Here is a 26620-nt window from a genome sequence, read left to right on the forward strand (position 1 = left end):
ATCAGGATCTGGGCTACAGAATGCAAGAGGTTTGAGGTTTGATTCAAAATCACACACTATATATGCTGGGTGTTCCAACAAGGCTTCAAACTTTTTGAATTTGGCATTTTCACTTGGTATTGGCATCACCATATGAACAGGTTTATAGTTGCCACAGTATTTCAGATGCTCAATTAACTTGTTTTTAGCAATTTCTGCATTCTTTTTACAAACACCATTCACCATTTTTTGACCATCAAATACAGTTAAACATCTTCTGCACAACTTGAATATTGTATTGGATTTGTCTAGTTGTGTTCTCACTAAAGCTTCAAGATTATGTATCAGAGTGTAATGATATGTGCCATCCCCTTCAATTAAGAGCAGATCAATCGGAACAGCAGAATCATCATCAAATGTACTGATTCTGAGAGGTGCTATCAAGCAATTGCCACGGCCAGTGGAACAAATAAATACATTAATAGATAATTGTTTGCCATTGATATGCCTGGCTTTTTTTTTTCAAATTTATCAATATTCTGAACAGACATTGGATATTCTAAACCCTTCATTGCCTCATCAAAATTGTGTTCATATTGTTTATAATAACTTATTCTCTGAGGATTCCTTGAAACTGGAAACAAAGCAGCTAAAATACACCACAAAAAACATTTCTCATCATTATTTTCTATATTAACCACGGCTCTTTTGTTTTTAATATTGGCAGGTAATGGCAAATATGTAGATCCTTGTAATGGGCTGAATTCAGAAATATTAACATATAACTTGTGTGGAGAACCGCATAGGCTCCATCCAGACTCTTTTGCTGCAAATTCAGAGTGTTTAATATTCAATTGATCTATCAAACTGCTTATTATTTTGTCTGAATTTGCATTTGAATATACCGGTACAGTTTCTGTTATGTGGGGCTGTGTAAATTTTGTGCCGTTTGGTTTCTTATATTGTGTAAACAATTTGAGGGACAGCTTATAAGAGCTATTTTGTGCATTTAGAATTGCCTGCACATCAGGATTTATACTGTTCAAAAAATTCTTAATCCCACATCTTGGCTCTGATTCAAACCGGTAATCCCTTAATTGGCCATTAAAACTGCTATGGATAGGTGGTTCATAGCGTGGCTGCTTTACGGGTCCAGCATTAACAGGTGTTTCATGCTTCCTTTTCAGACCAGATGTAGATGGTTGTGGGGGCAATATTGATGACTGTACATAAGAATTACACTTATGCCATTTGTAATATGCCTTGCTTAATATTTTATGGCATCTTGGGCACAATTTAGTAGCTTTTCTGCATTTCTTAGGCTCACAATTATGCCGGTGCCTAGACCAATTAGAACTAGATATATTTTTATTACACTGATTGCAATATTTTTGTTTTGGCATTTTTGTTGTTTATTTATATAAAATTTCTTGGTCCAAAAAAACAGAACTATGGACAATATGCCAAAACAATTATAACAGCAGTGAGTGGCTGAGCTGGTGCTTTTATACCCAGACAACAGCAATAACTAGGCTCTGGTGATCCCCAATATAAACTAATTTTGCTTTTTTTATGCTGTTGTACAACACTCTTTACCAGGTTTCAGATCTGGGAGCTATCAGTTGTATATCAACTAGCAGTAATTATTCTCAAAATCTCACGTGTGGAGATATTATTTTGCCACATGTATTTCAATCTTACACATTTTATCAGGACTCAAACCCGAGCCTCTTGTTTACAAAGCAACAATATTAATATTTTGCAATCAGAGGAGGCTTCATATTTTATCAGGACTCAAACCCAGAGCCTCTTGTTTACAAGACAATAAAAACCATGGGGCTATGCACCACACTCTACTGGGTCTCCTGGGATTTTGACAGAAAAACATACTATAAACAATAAGATGATATGGGAACTTGGCTTAGTTTTAAGTGTAGGCAAATCTGTCTGAGGGGCTTCATCTTTTCTACACTAGAATTCAAAATTCTTAAAAATTCAGAGCATATCATACCTGAAGAATTGGGGTATAAGCCCCTCTTGCCATTGTTTTAAGTGTAGGCAAATCGGATTGTTCAATCAAATAGCCTCTTCTTTTCTACACTTGTAAGTGGTGCTTGTTATAGCATAAACCCCACTACTCTTCACTGAGTCCAATGCAAATTGTATGACATGGCACATTGAAGGATGGCACATTTTACTTTGTAACTCAAAAATAACCAAAATGTCACATACCATGTTTTACACCCGAGGCCTTCATTTAGTAGGCTCTAATAAGTTTCCATTCATTTAAACCTCGGATGCAGATCTTTTTTACCAATATACTAAGTATGCTTATAATTGGATGTTATTTGCTTGATCAAGGCCACCCGCAAGATTTTTCTCAAAGGGGGGGGGGGGGAGGCAGCAGTACTTAAAGTGGAGAAAAGGTGGGGTGATGCTTTTCCCCAGCTTAGAGATTTCTCATATAGCACCCCCACCACTAGGATAATTTGCATAGGCAAATTTCGATCCGGATATCTCCACCCTCCTCTGCGAGTGCCCTTGTGATAATTATCTACCTATTATAACAAAAATCAACGCCATTCTAAGTTTCGTTGATTCGGATTATAGTCCAGTATCGCCTATTGGCAAATCAGAAACCAAATAAGAATGAACAGCAACGTAGATGTTTTGCCAACATTTAATGAGCTGCGACGTATAAAGAAAATGCTTTATGAAATAATGTGGGACTCTAAAATTAAGGGCACTAAACTGGAACGCTCTGAGTATTATGACGCCTTGGGATATTAAGAAATTGTCTATAGGTGTGTTTCAACTACGTCACAAACTGTTGCATTGTGTGATCGAGCAGACATGATTGTGGCGGGTTCTTGAAAACATTCGGAATTCAAGCGGGCGGGCGGAAGATTTGAACCTTGTTTACGATGATATAATATGCGCAATATTAGTTTGTTCAGGTCTAACAGGCACTCACGTTTATCCTAGAATTCCCCGAGAAAGAACAGAAGGTGCAATTCAGAATTCACGGCACAGAATTTTCCGATTGTTGATTAGAATACGCCGTCATGGCGAGAATAAATCGTGCCAACATTAATGAACAAAACAAACAGTACAGGGCGGTGGCGCGAACATTTCTTTTCAGGTAAGTTCATATATCGCATTTCTCTGTGATTTAGTACAAATGGATTTAACTGGTGTTTTCTATCATACTTGCAAGAAGCGTTTCCTTGTTATTGTTTTATTTGGCAGAAAGGTGTTGATAAGTTTAACGATAAAAATGATAACATTCAAAGTTAAATTCATCTTGATAATTGCACGCTTGTACTTGATTATTTATACGTATTACATTCATTAACACAAACTGTTATTAATTGTTACCCTATTCATGAGAAAAGGTTTTGAGTACTGTCAGAAAAAAAAACACTGCTTGGTAAAAACATGTTAATGATATATCAAAGTACCTCAAATTGATTGATTTATTTGGTTTATTTTACTTCGTTTTTCTGCTATGTTTGGCTAGTCGTTAAGATCAGTCATGCCAAGGCCGGGATTCGAATCCGGGACCCCTAGCATCATAGTGCGCTGTGCTAAGCACTCCGTCACTAAGGCCTGCATATCCCCAATTGTTAAAGCAAGGAGTGAAATTACTGTTTTTGAACAACTCAACATTTCAAATTACTGCGCTTGAACAAACGTTAAAAGGAAACATAGAAGATGATGGCTGAGTTTTGGAATTTTCATTAATCTGTACTCAAGGTCGTCGATGACCACTATCTCCCACCCCGAGCGGGAAACATAGGTTACTTACTGGATGTAAATATTTCAAGCAGAATCCGAACCACTAATAAATACGAAAACAAACCGATTCCATGTAGCTGGTTCAAGTAAAAAAACACACGTGAACCAGACTTGGCCTTTTCGTTGCATTTTTATGCAATGTTGCCCATGGGCGTAACTTGGGACCTAATTGTGAAGGGGCAGAATCAAACTGGGCCTAATTTTGAGGGGGGTAGAATCAAACTGGGCTTAATTTTGAGGGGTAGAATCAAACTGGGTTTAATTTTGAGGGGGTAGAATCAAACTGGGCTTCATTTTGAGGGGGTAGAATCAAACTCGGCTTAATTTTGAGGGGTAGAATCAAACTGGTCTTAATTTTGAAGGGGTAGAATCAAACTGGGCCTAATTTTGAGGGGGTAGAATCAAACTGGGCTTAATTTTGAGGGATCAGAATTATGCTGGGCCTACTTTTGAGGGGCAGAATCAAACTGGTCGTAATTTTAAGGGGGCAGAATTAAACTGGTGTCACGTACCCGCACATGTAAACCTTATGGCAAATGATTGAAATAAGGAATCATAGATGGCAGCACGCGGAAGAAATATTAGGATCGCAGATTACAGTAACAATGCGCACGCGTATTGAATGAAAGTGTTTGGTGAACTTAAATTAATTGTGCTTACATAAATTTATGAACTGAGATAAACAATGGAGATGGATAAAGGCGAAATAAAGAAATGATCGACACGTGCAGCATATGTGATTGTATGTAAAGATTAATGAAGTTAAAAAGCAATTACAATTTTATATCTCTAGCGTTTTGGTGGGAAGGAGTTTTCCCACCAGACCTTTTTGGTTGATTTCCCCTGTGCGGCGCCAACTCAGTGGCGGCCCCCAAGCACTTCCGTTGCGGCGCATCTATTGCTGACCCGGATCGAGATCGAGCGCGGGACAGGCGGCGCCCTTCTTTTAGCCCCCTTTTTTCTGCTTGTATTAGGCTATTGTGCAGCAAAATATTGATTCGAATTAAGATGGGGTCACAAACAAGAAATTTAACTATATTCTTTTCACATCTTCTCTCAGCAGCGTTGTGATCTCTATTTGAAATGTATCTTCCTTTTCTTTCCTTCCTTATGTTCAAATATGATTGAGTTTGCACAGGAAATAAATGTCAAAAACACATTCATTAATATTATAAACAGCAAACATTTCAGAAGCGCGAGGCAGGGGTCGCGCACTCCTAACGATGGCCTTGCACAAGATTTACCAGGATAGATGAACACCACATTCAACCACACAAGCTTCGTGCAGAAATCCAAATAAACCCGGCACGGCACTTCTGCATACATATTCTAACGCGGTGCAACAAAAGGCTTGGGAAAGAGTGATTTCGCCAATGAACTGTAGTGATCAACATTTAATATAACAATTATGCACGATTAAATCGATTCTACAGGATTGCGACACATTCACGCGACAATTAGGAGTGCATCTTTAAATATCCCCCACGCAATACAAATCCACATAAACTAAATACACGTCTTTGACGCCTTTTCCCAATCAGAACTGATTCTGTTCATGTCTACATTGACAGCTTCTCCTTTTCATGTTCGAAAAAAAACACAATTGTAGGAACTCATTGTTGAAAGGCTACATTTATGTAAACACTTATCACAACACAGCTATTGTTTGAATGTAACAATGCTTACCTACCGCTCCAAGGTGGAAGTTAAAAAGAAATAAGGGTGATGCATTTTCTTTGAAATCTTGTTTGGCACAGGGTCCCCGTAAAGAGGCACTTTCGCTTCAACTTTCACTGTATTCTACATCAGGACCTAATTTGAAATTCTTTCCTTATCTGTAACTGCCACACCACAAAAGTAACACATAAAAGTTTCATAAGTTTTATCAAACTTCTGTGTGCAGTTTCAATTTCCTTTATTATTTTATGCATATGTCACATGCATTTGGGGGGCTAATGGCTTGTTCTGGGGGGGTTAGCCCCTACGTAACTACGCCTATAATCGGAAGGTATTTCCTCAACGCTATAAATAAATCATACATTCTGCATCACTCTTGCATTTTGTAAAACTTTTTGCTTTTGATGGATTAAGCAACAAGCATTTAAATATAAGTCTTGCCTTTCAGTTTTTTCCGATGTTTCCTTCTAACATTTACTGGATTCGTTATTCTCTGGTCCAGTCACGATTTTGACGTTGCATTTATCATAACGTTAGAAAACACGGAGTGAAATCTAGCCCCGGCCCTAGGAATTTTGCCGCCCCGTGCAATTTTACTTCTTGCCGCTCCAACCCCAAAATACGTACAAAGAAAACGTAATGTTTGAACAACTTAGCTTGTTATCCGTGGCAATTTCACATGGTATAACCAATTTTTTTACATAATAAAATGAAAAAATACATGATGTGAGAATATAAGTTATTCATAAATAAAGCAATAATATATATTTAATTTGATTTGATTTGATTTTAAAGTTTTCGGTGCGATACATTATACGGGGTCCAGCCCCTTGCCGTTACAAATAACAACTCTAACGTTGCATAACTAAAATCTTAAAATCGTAAAATATTCTGACTTGTGTTAAAAGTTGAGGCTGTAAACGGGCACTCAGCACACATAAGGACAAAAAACAGGACTACACACAGAATTATAGTGGCCATAGGGCCAGTCGCCAGAGCCTTGTTTGTCTGCAAAATTCAGTCCAGGGTGGACTACGTGGAAGTGAGGTTGACAGTTACACCCCAATATATATTTAAATTAAGCCAAATAATAATAAAATATCTGTTGCATTTACTCAGCATAGTTTCTGCCAACTTGCAGAACTCTCAGCTCTTCTGTTTTGTTTCACTATTTCTTCATCACTATTTATACTGTACATAATTATATACATTTTCCAGAACGTTGTACATGAATTGGATTGGATTGATTTCTTGTTTTAAGTCCACTTTATGCACAGTAAGGCTAATTGGGACTAGACCTACAGTTTAAAGTGGGATCCAAACCACTATGTGCCTCCACCGGGAATCGAACCCGGGACCCCTTGATTACAAGGCGACGACGCTACCACTGCGCCATCGGGGTGGCCAACGTTGTACATGAAGTAACATATCTTCACTTCATCACTACAATAAACTATGTATGTACATTTATGTACGCCTAGTAAACCACGATTTCTTCATGATTACAACTTTGTACCTTTTCCCTTCTTTAAGTTGGAAAGCTTACAAATAAACTTTTCTAGCTTTTATATTTGCAAAGTCGTGAATGGAATAACAGAACCATAGCGCGCGCGTTCTCACACACGGTGTACACTAACTGCACTATCGTTACACCGTCAAGATTGTAAATGAGGTGCAACCAGCAACGACAAAAACAACGGATATTCGTACTTACTATTGCGTCTTGCGTGATTCGGCAATACCTATCATCACCACCTTTCGCGATCAACACGTCAAAGAACAATGCAGCTCTATTTCTGACTACCGAATGCGACACACCAGTTTAACTCAAACCTCGATAACAGGTGGCGGGGGCGGAGGATAGCTGCTTTTGTAAGAAGACAAGCAATATAAACTTTCGGCACCGCTTTCTTTCGGAGTTACTCTTTGCATTTCTTATCCGTTTCTGCTTTATACTGCATATGCAAATGGATTTAATTTGAATTCTCTCTACCCCAAGAAGACCAAACTGCCTCAAATAATGCAGCTTCCATTTTGTATGCATTTTGCCGCCCCCTTGAGCTTGCCGCCCCGTGCAAATGCACATGCTGCACGTACGGTAGAGCCGGCCCTGGTGAAATCTCGGCAACGGTGGTGGCTAAAATCTGCACCACGGAATATATTGCGACGAAAAGCCACTTCAATAATTTTAATGATAACCACTACTTTCTGAAGGTACGATTTTTTTTAAATTTTTCACACGGTATTTCATATGCTTGCAGCTAACGTCTATGCTCGTTGTTTCACAAATCCATGACAAAAATATTGAGCCCTCGGTTTACACGCTTGAAAAATTGTACTCCGTGGGAGGAAAAAATTCAAATATACTACCTCATTGGAAAACTACAAGTTTTTTAATAAGCTTTATCTGAAAATTAATCTTAACTTTTTATCTTACTATAATAAAAAAATCACTGAAAAGTGTAATTTCTTCTTCCAATTTTCAGGAACGGGGAACTTAACACCATACAGATCATAATCGACTGTACATATAATTTAAGATTTTGTGTACTTGAAGTTTGATTATTTCTGCACCTCTGTAGAAAAAATCAAATGAATATTTTTACTAGATGCTTCAGAACGAATATGGTTGCAGATATTAATTATTCTTTCGCACTCCTAATATGGTAAACGGGTGCATGACGTATGCCCGGGTGCGGCCAATCTTAGACTCTGCGGGCTGCAGGTGACTTCCCAGGGTTGCCGTTTCGCTGCACTTCGCTGCGAAAATCGCACAAGTGCGTTCCGTGTAGCCGAGCCAAAGTATTGTCGCAGCATAAAATAATGAATAAAATATTTATCATATTGCAAATGGAGTACTGCTGTACTGCAGTTTTTTTTGGGGGGGGGATTTCTTCTAGCTGTTAACTTCATATGAACGTCGTCTCCTTCGATACCTGGTGGAGGTACATAGTGGTTCGGATCCCGCTTTAAACTGTAAGTCCAGTCCCGATTAGCCTACCTGTGCATAAAGTGAACTCAAAGAAAGAGAAAACAACTCCACTCAGCTTTATATGAACGTCATTTTCCCAGTGTTATTTTATGTCGCACATTTAAACAGATATATTGAGTGCAACGATGTTGGATGAGAGATCCATCCATTCTTCCGTGTATACATATAATAATAACGCACCTGCTGTATACAGCTATTTCATAAGCAAGGAAAACAGAGCGAGTTGCGTACTAGCGGTAGCAACGCATAAAAATTATATTAAAAAATTGGGCATTTGAAGTCTTCACGACAACTAACATTTTAAAATATATTTCGAGCAAAAACGCATGTAAATTGTGTTTATCTCGCAAAATTCACTTAAGCATTGTATCGAGTAGTGGTGGTGGTTTCAGCATTTAACGTGTTGCTTGTACATTCCACCTTAAATATTGTTTTTATATTTTGGTCTCTTACACAGCTGCAACTGTTGTAATAAGCAAGGAGTTGTGGGTTCATTTAGAGAGAAGAAGGACAAGAAACTAATAAATTTTCAATAAATATAATGAGTGAAAGGTAAAAGTATAAAATGCTGTTCATAATGAATTCTGTTGAACTGGATAATTAAAATAAAAGTCGTGTATCTTTCTTCTCACCACATCTTGCAAAAACTCACAAAATAAAATATTGGGTCGATGCAAATTTTTGTTCCCTTTTTCTTTACATACCTTTTCACTGTGCTGACGTATCCCCCAAACACTCCGCCGTGCACTTGACACCTTGGTTTATGTCGTGAGATCCGACCATTCGTTTCTCCTCGTCGAAATATCTCTTGGCACTGACTATCATTTCTTTTGCACCACTATGATATTACTGTCTTGCTTTTATCATGCAACAAAAAAAATCACTTCACAGAACCGCTATCACTCAATACTGTACGTACGAACAAACACGCGAACTTGTGGGAGACTGACTCAAGGAATATAGAGATTAGGTAAAGCCATCCCAAGATTGCCGATCTTGCACGAAAGCGTGACGTCACCGGAGAAGCAGTGAGCTCGGGTGAAGCAGACGGCTCCTAGCATTTATATGGGAGATTCAGAGAGCGAAAGTATATAATTACTTTTAGGAGGGGGAAAATAATAATTGTCATCCTCCAAGATGGTATTGAGGCATCCTTTTAATGATTAGTAATATAATTGAAAACGCGCTACTTTTAAAAGGGGGCAAAGTACATGTGAAAAAAAGGATTTTGAAAATCCATATTCCTGAAACTTTCTGACCGATGCGCTACAAAGAAAGTTGCGTGTTCTCCTTTAGAATTTCGTCATTTTACAAATCGTAATATAATTTTAACAAAAACGTTGCATGCTAAAGAAGAATTAAAGAGTTTTAAAAAATAATTGATTAATAGACTTAGTTTATTTTACTTCGCTTATCTGTCACACATGGCTAATCGCAAAGATGAGGATGCGTGATGATATGATGAAATTGAAGAAAGGAAAGTAGACCCATGCCCGGGCGGGGATTCGAACCTGGGGGCACTTGGCATCGTAAAGCGTTGTGCTAACCACTTCGCCACGGAGGTCAGCATCACAAGGAAATAAACAGAAATTGGCATCTATGTTTTAAAATGCGAGACGTTGTGATGAAAATTATTAATATATCTGAAATATCGAGAGTTGACCTTGCAGTCTCTAAATGTACTTTTAGGGTTACGCAAAACCTTTACTCAAAATTGATAGTGTAAATTTATAAGCTATTAAAATTTAAAACTTATTCCTGTTCGAAAAGAGAAACTGCCAAGTCTAATTAATATTTCGTAGAAATACATATATTTGTCTTTCATGAGGCAAAGAGAGTATTTGGAGGGGACGCTGGCTTGGGAAGGCTATAGCCCCGGATCTCGATCTGCAAAGGGGCTTCCATTGAAATATTCCTATGAAATAGTCCAGAAGAAGGGGCGAAATGATTTTTTTAAAATGGCTCAAGAATACAAAGATATAAGTGGATATTTGACAAGCTTAGTCTAAAACTTACAACTGAAGTCGTAAGTGTGTGTGTGTGGGGGGGGTGGGGTGGCTACGTGAGGTAACACAGTGAAATATGATTCACAATACTAAAATTAAAATAAATATTTGGGAACAATAGAAATCAAAATATGTTGTAGCTAGTGACAGCGCAATAGTAAAGTTGGAGGGGTAAATCATATTTTCCCGGGGCAATCATTTTTACGTATTATTCCGTTACATACGACACAAAAATGCATATTTTGGCTAAAAGAGCATTCATTCATTTATTTATTTTGTCGTTTTACTGGGGGCAGATAAGAGGGAGAGGGAGCCCCCCCCCCCCCCGTAGTGTGGTCACTGCCTATGGCTATGCTGGAGAAGAATGCACCAATTAATACGCTATTAAATAAAACAGATACTTTTAAAACTTTTAATCAAATTATTTGTGAACTATGATTTAAATTTAGAGAGAGCACATACCTGTTTAATTTAATTTGGATGAGTTAACTTCTGAAGCCTGCCATTTCCGAGCCTTCTTCCGGTGTAACTACACTGCCCTTTGAGCCGTAGCTGCTGCGTTCAGGTGGCGGAACGAGCAGAATACTAATTAAAACAAATATGTGACAAATATATATAAAAAAACAACGTGTTGAAGCTATTGACGGCGCCAAAGAAAAGACAGAAGAAGAAGAACGTGGAGAGTGCAGTGATATTTTACGGGAAGCAGCAGGCACGTATCCAGGAAATCCTTTCGGGGCGGCGGCTGAACACTATTTTTTAAAGGGGTATCACAATTGTATGTTTAAGGCCAGTGGTGGCAATTGGGTTCCAAAATGTTGGGGGGGGGGGGGGTGGACAAGGAGACAAGCATTAAGAGGCCATAGTGTGGAGGCCAAAGAATGGGGAGCAACTATCTCGTAAATCGTCGCCACTGTTTAAGGTTGTAATTTTAATCAGAACGTGAAATCGGGACATTTTCTACCACTCAACTCCTCTGTTTCCATGCATTAATATTGTGTGCCGGAACCATCTCAGTATGTATGTTTGTCCATTTCTTCTCATCAGGCATCGAAACATCTATGTACCAGAAGTGTTTTTACGAAGGTGTTACACATGCATGGAATGCACAATCCACTCGACAACACAAGATTCAAACTGTGTCCTGGGTGACTGGAATCAGACAGTTCACGAATATTTCTCTCTCATTCGAGCCTGAACACCACTAATTTGTCTTGTCCTCCCATGTTTGCACAGACCAAATTGTTCATATTCAGGCCTAAGCACTCGCAAGTGTCCAAAATTGTCTGTTGAGTGTGTGTCGAACCCAGTAGCCTTAAACAAAAGTATTTTTTATGCCATGAAATTCTCGGGCTGCATACACAAAATTTGGTCCTGGCACAACCAAATCATCACTCAAAACGTTGAATTTCAGTTCAGCTGTGCAGCTTATTTCCTTTTTAATAAATCGCTCCAATGCCCAGCCCGATACTGCCGAAATATTCACTTTAGAGAGAGGGACCTTCGATCTCTTCGTCTTTCGACCCGAACTACTCGTAGCACTACTCGAAGTTCCGCTGTCGTCAATGTCTTTAGCTTTGGGACCGAACTGGAACTAGTGGTAGACTTCGTTACTTTACGGTATTTAGTCCATTTCATTTTCGAATCACTAGATCTTATAAAGCAACCAATGGACACTGACTGATCACTAATCGACTGTATGAATTGTCACACTTACCTCTGAAGTCTCCACCTATTCTGTTGTACAGATCAACCGGGAAATTGAAGCCGCGTATTAATATCCTCATTATATTCTAGAACGTTTCGCAGATAAAACGATTCGTAAATATTGCCAGTAGTTAGACTCCTTCTCTTTTTAAAGAACGTTCCCTCTCGCGCTTTCCAGAGATTAAAAAATTATAATGAATCCGAATCACCCTACCTGCGGCGCTACCTTTGTTGTGCATCTTCCAAATGCTGACAAGTCTCTTCTACATAGTGTTCAAGTTCGCTACGACAACACCGAAAGCGTAAGAAAAGTTTACGTGCAATATTATCAACAACAGGGTTATAGAACATTCTCCGTCTTGCCTTGATAAGCATTTCTCTCCAAAAATTATCGTCCCATTATTCAAGAAGACAAAAACCTAATTTTATCTAGTGTAAAATGAAAACTTGCCTGGTGGGGGGAGTCCACGAGTTACGATCCCCACCTTGGATACGCGCTATAAACAATAACAGGGTCCGTAGAACATTCTCAGTCTTGCCTCGATAATTATTCCTCTCCTTAAATTATCGTCACATTATTCAAGAAGTCAAAAACCTAATTTTATCAGTGTAAACTGAAAAATTTCCTTGGGGAGCGGGGGGGGAGCCTCGAACCACCTGATCCCTACCTTGGATACGCGCTATTAACAATAACAGGCTTATAGGGCTTATAGAACATTCTCCGTCTTGCCTAGATAATTATCTCTCTCAAATTATCACCATATTATTCAAGAAGCCAAAAACCTAATTTTATCTAGCGTAAACTAAAAATTTTCTGAAGAGGGACTTGAGCCCCCTGATTCCCACCTTGGATACGAGCTGTTACAAATAACAGGGTTATAGAATATTCTCCGTCTTGCCTCGATAATTATTTCTCTCCTTAAATTAACGTCACATTATTTTATTTGTTACGACAAGAAACAAAAAATCTCATTTTATCTAGTGTAAACCGAAAACTTTCGGGGGGGGCTTGAGCCCCCTAAGCCCCCCCTGGATACGTGCCTGGGAAGCAGTCACGTTTATTACACCCTTACATTTACATACAATATTATAAAGTTCTGCTTTTAGATCTCGCACAATGCCTTTTTCACAAAAATGGGCAATCTCGCATTTTTTTATATCAATCAAGCTGTGATATTTTAGATTTCTTCCGTTAGTTTTCTGATAATAGTTTTCACAGTTTTCCATAGCATTTAGGCATGATTTCAGTTGACAAGAACAAAATAATCTTATTTCAGAACATAGAGCAAAAAGAAATCCAACGCGCTTAAGTTAAAACTCCCTTACATTGGAAGCCTGGAGAGAACAAAACAGCGGTTCCTTCGTAACCCGATTTCTTGAAAACCATTTTCCACATTTGAATCAACTTTGTGATAAATTAATTAGAAAGGATGAATCTTAACAGTAAAAGTTGTAACTTTTCCCTTGCTACTATATTTTAGAAGATATTCGTTGTCAAATTTCTCAATATTTGCATAAGGAACCAGCCTTTTCCCTGCCGAGTGTTTCGATGATGACGTCATGCATCCACGGACAACTGCGCATACGATCTGCGCCGCCGAACGAGAACCCCCTGAGACTGACTGCCTGGACAGAATGCACGTAGGAATTATTATGGCTTTGTGGGTGTTCAGGCAATATTCATGGCAGGAATGTAAACACAGAAGTGACAAAAGAAACTTTCGGCATCTCTACAATGCTTTCCTTTGCGCAACACATTGTTTCGGCTCATTTCCCTTGTCAAAGCTGCTTGGACGCAAAGTTTAAAGGGCAAGTGGAAACGCTTGGCAACAATGCTCACATGTGAATCGCGCGGGAACCGGTTACCAAGAAAAACAATTCGCTCTGTTGTTTTCAATTCGCACAGTGTGAAAGAATGAGATATGGAAATTTGATTTTTATTCCACGGCCATCATTTTGATATGCATTTCATGACCATTGCACTGACCATTTCCGAGATTGCAACATCAAAATTAATCATTAATTGTGGATGTTCCACAGCTGATAGTACCATTATATTTGGCTGAGATATTTCCACATAACCAAGCTTCAATCACGAAAAAAATCATATTTTTACGACGGTTTTACACGAAGCTACACACAATTGAATTCGACTAATGTAAAAATTACACGAAAAAACTACACTTTTACAAACATTTTTGTCTCAATAGAAAACAGAGTTAAAATCACTTTGTCTTGCTTTTGTCTAAAAGCAGACACTTGTAACTTTCCAATGAGCTATATTTGACTTTTTTCCTCTCAAGGAGTACAATTTTACAAGCACGCAAACCGAGAGCTCAATATTTTTGTCACAGATACAGAAGGTTGTTCGCTTTATATCCGACCATTTTTGACGGGTACTCACCTTAAGAGATACCGCGCCGCCACCACCGATCATGTTCTCCTGGACCCCCAGCATTGTGAACTATCGCCTGGCATCGCAGTTTCCATTGCAGCAAGCTCCGGCGCAGGACAGGCATGGGAATTCTGTCCCTCTCCTCCCTGCAAGCTTTCCATAGACCATCCAGGGTGCGCGGGCGGCGATGTTGTTTCAACAGTCCAAATGCGCAAAAATCCATTGGACTGGCATCTGGGCTTTTCACAGGAATGTCTTCAAACGGAATGACACGAATTCCTAATTCCTCTGCCATTTCCTGATAAAAACGTAGTGATGTTCTGGCGGTATGACTCGAAGCCTTGTCCATATGGATTTTCACCTGGTTCGCGTCCATTCCATACAATTGTGGGATGTCTCTCCGATAGATAGGTGTCAGAATGGAGTATTGGAAGTATCTGGCATTCACCTTCACGTTTTTGTCCACCTTGCGTATCATCAACTTACCCTCATATACGAATCCCGTCACAACCATAAAGCCACGAGGGAAACTTTCCCTGCACTGACGAACAAAGTTGGTGCGCCCCTTGGTCAATGTCACGGTATGTGATCGCACGAATGTGACCACCAGCAGTGAGATGGACATATGATTCATCCATTGTGACGACAACTGTCTTCCATTTGGAACCCGCCAGGTACTTTTCATACAGTTTCACAATGCGTACGTATGAAAACTTAGCATGGAAAAGGGCCCTTACCGAACCCTCCCAATACCGGTTGATTTTCGGCGCCATTTGATAACATTCACTACCAACACTAGTGTTGCCCACGGGACGAGACGGGACAGGCTTTTAAAAATTCGAGACGAGACGAGATTGATCATGTGTCCCGAGACAAACGAATATTTTCGAGACGAGATAGCATTTCACAGCATTTCCACGAGACGAGACAGGCCAAAGTCTCGTCTCGTGGGCAACACTAACCAACACTCACGCACCTACAAGGTCAGACACAACACTGCTCCCGCCAGCAGACCCATAGTTCCAGCATGATACGCCAGGTGGCAGCACCGAATCGAAAATGGTCGGATATAAAGCGAACAACCTCTGTAGTAGTCTAAATGAAAGAAAATGCACCGATATTGACAAAACTACCACTTCAGCGCCATCTGTGCGCAGAAGTTTGAACATGACGGAGACTTTATATTTTCTGTTATTTCCTTATAAACTTCAATCGTAACAAAATTATAAGGATCACAGGTTCTAGTGAATAAAACAATCTTTTATATCGGAAAAATTATTCCGATATCCCTTTGCTGTTATTCCTTTCGCGTTTATTCCACCACCCAGTTTTATTGATAGATGTTAGAGTATTTGACAAGAAGGTTCACTGAAACGATAGCCGACCTCTGTGGCGGAATGGTTAGTACAACACGCTACAACACCATGGGTTCATGCTTCTAATCCAGTGGAATGGGTGTTCATTATGAGTTTGCGATCATCGAGCTTTGCGCACCTCGTTCTACAGGCTGATGTGTTTTTCATCTCGCTGTATTGGTTGCTTCTCTCCTCCCCACTTATCTTGCCAGCATGAAGACCGCTCGCCCGAATATTACAAGGTAATTTTGCGATCAACGTTTCTATTTGAACGAAAATTTTTCTTTTGTACGTACCCTATGTATTAATGACTGCTTTATTGACGTGTGGATTCAATATTTGAATGTGTCATTGGGTGAAAGGAAACGAATGAGGTAGAAGATCTAGAGTGGCTGAATCGGTTCCCACCTGAAGTACATTGAATGCGAAGTTGACTATGTATCGGATGAGATGGAAGCGGCTATTGGCGAAGAAACTACGTGAGGTGACCTCTTGTGAGTCATCATCTCCCCACTCGCTTGTATAGTGTCTATTAGATATTAGTAAAGGGCAATAAACTTAAATTATCTGTTCCTCTTATACATATCCTCTCGGAGCCAAGCAGTTTAAGCCGGCGAACGGCCTAAACGTAACAGTAATGTTCAATTTGCTTGAACACAGACGATCGAGTTCAGACTTTATCTCTCATTTGATCTAGGTATCATCGGCAAGGCCCCTTCAGTTTTCATTTTTGCTCACTATAAAGGGCCAAATTTGTAACTTTCAACATTATTTTATCTTGCAACAAAATAAGGAACAACTACAGGGTGTTTCTAAAATAACGACTCATTTATGTGAAAACACATCTTAATGAAAGAAAAACAAACACAGATTAAATGTACAGTCCCACTAGATCTACGTTCACCTCAGTTCAACATGGCCACCCTGCATGTCAACACAGAAACCGCACCTTTCGACACAGTCCCTAAAAATCCTTTCCAGCATTTGTAGTGTAATGTTATTCACAGCTTGAATAATTCGTCCCTTGAGTTGTTCAACGCAGTTGATCTTGACCTTGTACACTTGCGATTTGATAAAACCCCAGGCAAAAAAGTCCAAGGGTGTGAGATCTGGTGATCTTGGTGCCCATATCCGTCGTGAACCTCGTCCAATCCAGCGGTCCGGAAATGTCTCGTCCAGAAAATCTCTCACAATGTGAGCAAAGTGGGGAGGGGCACCATCCTGATGGTAGAACACAGTACCCAGGATGCCATCGGCTAGCAACTGAGGTTCGAAGAAGGGTTGCAGCAAGTCCATGTAAGCATTGGATTGAATTGTGTCCTCTGCAAAGAAGAACGGGCCGTACATCCTCCCTTTCATGATCCCTAACCACCCATAAACTTTCGGCGTTGCTCTTTCTCACTCCATTGTTTCATGTGGCTGCTCATCTGCCCAGATACGGGTGTTATGTCGGTTCACCATCCCACAGGTGTGGCATGTCGACTTATCGCTAAAGAGTGCGTTGTCCATTAGGTTTCATTCCCAACACTGTCAATGAGGTCCGCGCACATCTCCTGCCTTGCGGCGTAATCCTTGGGTTCCATGTGGTGCAGTACCTGCATATTATAGGCCCCTTTTTTTAAGGGTATAACGCAGTATGCGCCACACACTGGTGTGGCAGATCTCTGGATGCTCCCGACTTAGCCGACGGGTAGATGCAGTAGGACCTTTCAATAGCCTCACGGATGGTCTGGACATGTTCCTGTGCGATTGGCGGACGACCTGGACGTTGCACATCGTGAACGCTCCCCGTCCTCTTGAATTTGTTAATCAGTAGACGGATATTCTCCCTCGTTGGTGCCTCCTTGTGGTATCGTTGCCGAAACGTTGCCTGGACGGTTGCAAAAGTTTGGCCAGCTAATCTCCACCAAACAATACTTGTTCTTTCTTCTATGGTGAGCATCTTTCAGTTTGACCTAAAAGACAAGACAGATGTCAGGTTTTTCCTTGAAATGAGTTGTTACTTTAGAAACTCCCGGTACGTATATTTATTGAGTATTCTGTGCGATAACATCTTAGGTCCTTATTTCCTCAAGTTTCTAATCTGAATTATTTATTTTGCACACAAAGAGGTTGAAAATTACGCAGGATTCTACTCTGAAATGGGTACATTAACAATCATAGTGTGCCTGTGAGTTTACTCTATTTCAAGTTTTTCTTCTTTGGAATACACAGGGTGAAATCAATCAATCACTCGAACACACATTAAATTAAGAAAAACACATGGTATATTATGATTATGTGAGGTAATCGAGAAAGATGAGTGGTAGTACTACAGTCCACAAGTTCTGAGCGTGTCAGTCCATTCAAAATTAGCCAACTTTTCTGTTTTTGAAATGAATGTAAACTACTTTTAACTTCCGATGTCGGTATCTATTGTCGATGTATCGGTCTTCACCCATTTTGATCGTGTGAGACGAAATTATAAAGAGACAAATAAAAGGAGAGCGAAAAAGAATTGGAGAATTGATAAGCATTCAGATATGAAAATAATCCAATTGATGAACTCAGTAGCTAATTAATTGTAATTACAATTTTTCCCTACTACTGAAAAGAATACCCCCCCCCCTCGCGCAAACTAAAATAATCGTTACCTGTGTTGTACTTAGCTTTGACCCAAATATCAGAAGAAATCGGCGCATATGTTAGGTGTATTCATTGAGTATAACACAGTGGACAATTCGCCTGCTAATATTCATGTATCCTATTCTACCAGACGTGGATTAGAGTGTTAGACGTGTCACGTGCCAGTTCCGACGACACAATGAGATATGCAAGAAAGAAATGTTTCCCGAGAGCGACGACAGATGGCAGCACGCCATATAAAGAAAAGCAGAGTTCATTGTAGAAACTTGGAGCGGAGAAGAGCGATTATATATATTATAGTAAATGAAAAATATATAAAGGAAGAGTATAAAAATTATAGAAGGAGTGAATGAAATGTTGTATATAGTAAATTAAAATAATTAAGAATATGCTCATATATGAAACAATTAGGAAAGTTAATAAGTGAGCAAATGAATTCAGAAATTTATCTCTCTCTCCTTTTTGAATCTCTGACGAGGAGAACATCGTCAGCTTTTGTATTTGTCCATCCCTCGGTGGCGCTGTGGTTAAATTAGACGCCCCGAAGCACTTACGGTTGCGCTTCTTATTAGACGCACTGGGCCATAGGCAGCGCTTGCTGTTAGCGATCCTGGGCTATTCCCCTTTTGGTTGTTACATAGGAGGTGGCGCTATTGTCAGTTTAGACGCCCCTAATCTTTCTATAAGTATAGCTTGTGAAGCGGGGAAAGCGAGGGCATATATGTAATAAATAAGATTACGCTTTGAAAGGAAAGACAATAAATTAGAAGAAAGAAAAGAAGAATAAGCCTTCTCAAAAATTAGAAAGAAGAAAAGAAGAAGAAGCCTTTTCCTAAATAGAAAAGAAGAAGAAGTATTTTCCAAAAATAGAAGAAAGAAAAGAAGAATAAGCCTTCTCCAATATTAGAAAGAAGAAAAGAAGAAGAAGCCTTTTCCATAATCAAAGAAGAAGAAGCCTTTTCCATAATCAAAAAAGAAGAAGCCTTTTCCAAAAATAGAAGGAAGAAAAGAAGACGAAGCCTTTTTCCAAATCAAAGATAAGAAGGAAGAAGAAGCCTTTTGCCAGAAATTACGAGAAGAAAGAAGAAGAAGATTTCCTTTCAAGAAGAATATAACCGACGTAAATTTGGTATCAGCATATATTTCAATGTATATACAAGCTTCGCTATATATTTTCTCTGTATTGTGTATAGTTTTTCAGAATATAGATCCGCATTTAACTATATCCTCTTGGCTATAAAACGCTTTCTTATTTGGAATTTTCGAATAAAGAACCTATCCCCTGAGATTAAGATATATCTGTAGCCGTGGAAAATAACATTTTTTAGTACGTACCCCAAGGGCGTAGCAGACGTGACTCCTTCGCCACTCCAAAGTCTGATCTGTTATCTCTCGAGTGCTTCGTTGACTGCGAAATATCTTTCTGTTACATAACTTGAATCGGCAAAGAAGCCTGAAGCCATGCTGCGCTGGGAAGGACGTGTGGCCCTTGTGACGGGGGCCAGCTCTGGGATGGGGGCCGGGATAGCTCAGGAGTTAGTGAAGAAGGGAATGAAGGTGGTTGGATGTGCCCCCACCACCCCAACTGTCGAAACAATCCAGGTGAGCTCAGTGGTGCAAACTTTGGTATTGTTTACTTCAATTTTCTTCATATTGGCTCAAGATCATCGGAATTCTAGTTTCGACTTTATCTTTCTTTCTGTATCTCTCTACCCCCTCTATCTCCAGCAACAATGAGCGAACAAGCTGCATAGAAGTATATAGGGCGATTAACAGTTTCAATATATACGATAAATGTCCCACAATGTAGTTACACACTTTCACGAAAATGCCTGATGCAAGTTGAATGCACCTTCACGAAAATGCATGAGGCGAGTTGAATGCACCTTCACGAAAATGTCTCAGGCGAGTTGAATGCACCTTCACGAAAATGCATGAGGCGAGTTGAATGCACCTTCACGAAAATGTCTGAGGCGAGTTGAATGCACCTTCACGAAAATGCATGAGGCGAGTTGAATGCACCTTAACGAGAATGCATGAGGAGAGTCGAATTGTAGTATATTGAACGTACGTGGTGCACCGCTGTGGGGGAAGGATACACCCGGCCAGTGCCGAGACGTCAGCACATTTTTTTCCCCGAGAGTGGCGGGCAATAGGGACTTGTATGATTACACTGGGGAACAAAGAAAATATTTTATTTTGTGGCATAAAGTTTAATAACAGTTTCAGCACACAAAACAGCTGTGATTTCCAATTGTATGATTGGTTCAGTTGAATTGACTCCAGTTATAAAAATAAACACACCATGGAAAATGTAGGAGGTAAAATTACTCCACGCTTTTCTCGGTAATATCAAAATTTGATAATGGGTTGAAATTCCCATTAAGAAAGTTATTTATTTATTTGTAAATTGTTGCTAGGCAACTTATGAAGCATTGCTAGGCAAGATATCTCTTAATGTTGAATTTTGTAGTATAACTAAGCGAAATGCGTTTAATGTGAATACATTGGAAATATGAGTTCCTCACGTAGCAAGTGTTTCATTAACCCAAATGTTTTTTGCTATATATGTGGAATATATTGTCTACCATCACAGAGAAGAAATATCACGGATGTAGTGAGAGATTTGTATCAGGCTTCTTTTACCAAAAATCTGGGACAACAGAATAAAAAATGGGTCCCACATATAGTTTGCAAAACTTGTTTGGAATCACTTCGTTACTGGGGCCAAAGCGGACGAAAGGGACTCAAATTTGGAGTGCCCATGACATGGAGTGAACCAAAAAATCATGTTATTGTAATCACAAAATCACAAAAAGAAATATTAAATTGTTGTTGGAAGTTCATTTATATGTATGTCTGATGTTTCCGCCATTTTGGTTTAGTTGCATTTATTTCATAAATTAGAGCCAATTCAGGAAATATATTATTATATCATTATTCAGCAGCATGAAATCGCCCTAAATTAGCTCTCAAACACTGTGCGCAATTTCACTGTTCCCCAATGTTATCAACGTCCTTAATTAATTTTATTGGACTTACAGCTTACATGTGGCTGTTTACGCCCAGCTACATGTTAAATATTTGCAAATCTCGTTGCAAGGTTGATATCTACAGGCTTGTGTCCAGATGCCTTGTGGTACTTTTGTGCTGATAACGGAAGTATACGAGGTTCAGGTTGTTACATAATGGCTAAATCACGTACAACCACAGCAACAATCTAATCATGAATCAGTATCGTATATACTGCCCTGTTCACAGTTGCAAACTATTACATGTGTATCCGGTGCGTAGATAAACACGGTCGTCGGAGAGTTTGTTTTACTACTATTTATATCCCTGTATTTTCAACCATTTTTGTCACTTGCCTCATAATGCCCTGAATATACATTATATTATGTGTTGCTTACCTTTGGAATTTTGATTATATTTTTATTTCTATTTTGTCATCTGTTCAGTGTGTCACAGACAAGTAGTATCAGAAGTTGTAGATGGTAACTAGATTTGCAAATATTTGACTTGTAAGCTGAGACAAAATTCGACCACTTGCACTCGAATTCTACTTTCATTCTACTATTTTTCGTGTCGTTTGCTTACTTCCTGTTAGGTTATAGAACTTGTTTTCTCGTTTTGTTTTACGGTACATAATGTGGCTGATTGTAGCCATGTCATTTTTCACACAATATGTGTGCTCCTGGCAACAATGGAACGCATCGCTTCACGACGGGCTATGACGTTACAAATGCAATCAAATGTTGTGTGTGGTTGCCAGCATTCAGGCGGCAAAACGGGCTTTTTTGGGCGACTGTAGCGCCGAAATTACGCACCAACGACAAAAATGTTACTGAAAAAAGTTGTTTGTCTTTATGTCCTCTCTAAGTTTCCGTGGTCCGTGGGCGCCATTAAAATGACACCCTGTACATATGAGTAAACTCAATAGCGTAAGTTGGGATCAACTTTTGGAGGGGTCGGGAGCAGAACAACCTCAGGTTCCAGAAGGTTTAAAAATACTTCAAAAATGTCAATTTTAATAGAAATGAAAATTAGGGAAGTGTCCATCCCTTGCCTCCACCATTTACGCGTAAGAATAAACCCACAATATATTAATCAAATAGTTAAGGGGCATCAATTCCGTACACAACACTAACTTCAAGGTACACATCTGACGTTTATTCTATTTTTGTCTAGTTTCATGACAGCCTGGACTTTCAAATGAATTAAATGAAACTTACTGGAATATGTAGGTCTACTTCTTTTATATTTGTCACAAAAGGTTCCAAAGAATCCATTCATTTTTCTGGCCCACCCACTGGCGTACACTGGAGGGGTTTGAATTGAAACGGTGGGGGTGCTTTCTGCACAAAACCAAAATTTCATATTTTTAGAATTTTCCCCTCTCCAAATGGCAACTGGGTTATTTTAAGGAGGCTTTGCATTTGCCACTATGGTTTTCCCCCGAGTTCTTCACTGCTTTAATTTGAAAATTTGTCAACATTTCGGAGGGACTGTAGTCCATTCAGTCCCCTCTGCGTATGCCAGTGCACTCACCCACAATTTATCTCCCCGCTCGAGCCTCGGTGCACTCCATACTCGGCTCTGATTTGTCTAATATCTTTCAAGTCAACATAATTACATATTAAACTACAAGAATACGAAGAGACAACGGATAACCTTTGCGAGACCTTATTCTTGTAGGGGATAAATTATCTTGTCCAGCAACTGTGAAATCAAAATCATAAATTTTGTAGTTTAATTAACGTAAATTTTAACATATATACAAAGCGTATCCGAACTTTCGTTTCTCTCATTAACGGGCCAAGACTCTAATTTAGTGATGTTGGAAATCTCTAATGTCTGTACCTGGATGCTTTACATTGTATGAATTACTTCAAGAGTACACTCGTCACAAGGTAGATTCGCGAGACACCAAGAAACGTCTTAACAGGCACGAGGTCGCCCGACGTGACAACACTCCACGGTGACAAGGCACTAGGCTGCCTGGCGCACCGTAATTACTTCCAAAGAACACCCAGTACAAAATACCTTTTACCTGTAAATCGGACACCTATATTCCTTTCCCGGATTCTCTGGAGTAAGAGAACGCGAACGCGTTCTGTGCGCATTTTGAAGGGTGTGCGCCTCGTGCAATGAACGCGCGGAGGGGAGGGGCATCCACGGGAAGGAGCGACTCGACTGCTCATTCGCGGTCCAGTAGTTCTGTAGTAAACATGTCAGCTCGCAAGTCTAGGGGAACTCTGCATTCAGGAGAGTGCCTCATAGTGCTGAATGTGTTCGAGAACAACTTGTTTGAAAAGTTTAAAACACACGGCTTTGTTCTTTTTACAAATGTTTAAAACGTTTAAAACAACGTGTTTTAAACATGTTTTTCAGACTTGTTTAAAACATATTTTGATACATGATGTTTCATAGTTTGTGGTTATTTGCATGTTTTTTGAAAATGTATGTTTAAATTTGTTTTATTTTTTTTCTGTTCTTCGTAGAATCAAAAGAAATAATAAACGTGCAATATTATTTGTTATTTGTGTAAAACAATACACTGGCCATTGTTAAGAATAAAAGAAGAAATTGGCAGCAGAAAGCGTTTTGCTTTACGGCCGTTACACCGCGCAGAACTTCGTTGCTTTCATCCTGCACCCTTCTCCACCTAGTCTGACCCCGCCCACAAGCTTTCCCCTCTGCGCGTCGCTACTCCAGAGAATCCGGAAAAGCAGTATAGGCAATGCAATTTCTTACAGCACCCGTTGCGGGAGATCTGTCCTCCGATCCTAGCTGACCGAAGCAAAACAGCCTCTCCCTTCCAAGCAGGCCCGTAGCTAGAATTGATCCTCAGGGGGGAGGGGATCATAGGTTACCAGGGAGGCATTGTAAACCAAGGCCATTTTTTTAAAAAAAAATAACATTATTACATTAAGGTAAATCATGTGGTGTCATTAAGGCCCTCTCTTGTACCTCCTTCTACACGCCTGTGTCAATTGACCCATTTATTATGTTATTAAATTAATATCTCAGTCCATCTGATCTGCTTTTACAGAGTTTCTATTTTATATTTTACAATCAGATTTCCTTAATAACATATTGAACACTTACTTACTTAGAGTTGTAGAGTGCTGTGCATATATTATTAATGTTTTTATTTACTTCAGGCAATGGCTGACAACATGAAAGATCAACCTGGAAAGCTGTATGCTAGGAAATGTGATGTCAGAAATGAAAGTGAAATCCTAAACATGTTTTCCTGGATCAAGAAAAACTTGCAAGGAGTGGACGTTTGTGTCAACAATGCAGGGATTTTGCCTATAGATGATTCCCTTATGGGTACGTACACCGATTGAACATAAGCATTGTGTTTGAAACCTGCATTTCAGTGGTGTTCCATGGAATTTCATAAGGATTTGACCATTGATGTGCGTCTACGCGTAAACAATAATTGTCTACACTCCACGTGTAGATAATGCAGACTATGTAATCTACGTTGATCACGTAATCTATAGCCCCGTCCAGTTGGCTGCACTTTTTGACACTCGGTGCAGTGCAGGTGTATCCAGTGTCAGCGTGGTGCAAAAGTGGTGCAAGGAAATGACGCGCAACCAACTAGACGTAAAGCGGTGTTCAAGTTCAGAATATTCAACAAATGCCTGTAAACTGCTTTAAACGGTCATTTGATTAGTTAGCATGCACCACGTGACCATACACCAAACATACACCGGTCCGAAAGATAGCGCAGGCGGTGCAGACATCAAATACACTACTTGACTCGAAATCAACGAACTAGAGGACTCGGTGTTGCACCGTGCAGCCAACTGGATGCTTCGGTGCAAAGAGAGTCAAAGCGAGTCAAAAAGTGTAGCCAACTAGACGGGGCTAATGTAGACAACATGGCGCTCGGCACTCTTCGTGCAAGGCAGGCACATCGTGCTGGAAGCAGCAACCAGCACCAGCAGATGAAAATGCAAAGCCTGAAGTATGCCAGAATCCAGAAAGAAGTGTTTGAAATATTTATTTACGTTCAAATACAATTTTATTGCAATTAGATGGGGAACGAGATGGCATCATTTTTCATTGATTTTCTGTCATTTTTAATAGGTTTTTGTGTTAATTAATCAAGCAGAGTATAGGGGGAGGGGGAGGAAGATGAGTCATGGATGACTCATACGCACGTGTGAGCTTGGATTTATTTATTTTTAATTAGTCCCCAATACATACTATTATGTGTCCCGTTTTCACCCTAATCTAACCTTATTGTTGTACTTTAAATATTCACCATTCACATTCCTTATTTCCTAAATAACATTATATTTGCCAGATGTCGTACATATAGGACTGCAATCTAAATGTCAACCTCATTTCCATGTAGTACACTTTGAACTGAATTTTGCAGACTAATAATGCTTTGCCATCTGGATTCACAGACAGTCAGTACTTTGTTGGACTTGTGTTGTGTGCTGTCCTTTCTTACGTGATTGTGCTCATAGGCGTGCGCACGGGGGAGAAATGGGGGCAAATTTCATCCCCCCCAATCCTGGACGTCCGCAGATTTTTTTCCACGGAGGGACAAGCAAGGTATTTAACCATGGAGTATATTACCCCGGTAATAGTGTTTCCCCCTCAAAGCCACCTCTTGAATTTGAAATTATCACTTTCCTGCATTCCCATTATAATAGTTAATGTAAATTATTATGACTGAAATCAAATTATACGTGTGAAAATGTACTTTTGGGTTGAAATTCATTCGTTTTCTAAGGGGGAGATGTGGCCATCCTTACCCCCCTTCCAGACGTCCATGTCCCTATATTATTATACGTATGTTCACCCAGAAATTTAGGATAGAGGAATCTTATCGCCGTTATTAAACGATATTATATATAAAGGTTCAGGGTGCAGTGGCGCAACCACAGGGGGCAGGGAGCATTGTCCCCTAACCTTGGACGGAAATCAATTTTAGGGGGCAAACATGGAAAAAGAAAAGCAAGACTAACAGAATTTAAGAGTGGCAGGACAAAAGGATACTCAAGATGGAATTAGTTTTCACGCCTTTGTTGCATTATTTCTTCCAGACGGCCAAGAG

General features: G+C 39.6%; 1 protein-coding gene across 1 annotated transcript in view; it reads left to right on the top strand.

The window, feature by feature from the left end:
* Positions 1 to 19995: 19995 nt before the first annotated feature.
* Positions 19996 to 26620, top strand: part of LOC146002020 (dehydrogenase/reductase SDR family member 11-like) — a 66634-nt gene continuing 60009 nt past the window's right edge. The window contains exons 1-2 of the mRNA XM_083139728.1: positions 19996 to 20136; positions 24699 to 24870. Of these exons, the coding sequence (XP_082995854.1) occupies positions 19996 to 20136; positions 24699 to 24870 (313 nt within the window). The remainder of the gene's footprint in view (positions 20137 to 24698; positions 24871 to 26620) is intronic.

The sequence above is a fragment of the Lepisma saccharinum genome, chromosome 18 (assembly GCF_977018435.1).
Source record: "Lepisma saccharinum chromosome 18, izLepSacc3.1, whole genome shotgun sequence".
NCBI classification, from domain to species: Eukaryota; Metazoa; Arthropoda; class Insecta; order Zygentoma; family Lepismatidae; genus Lepisma; species Lepisma saccharinum.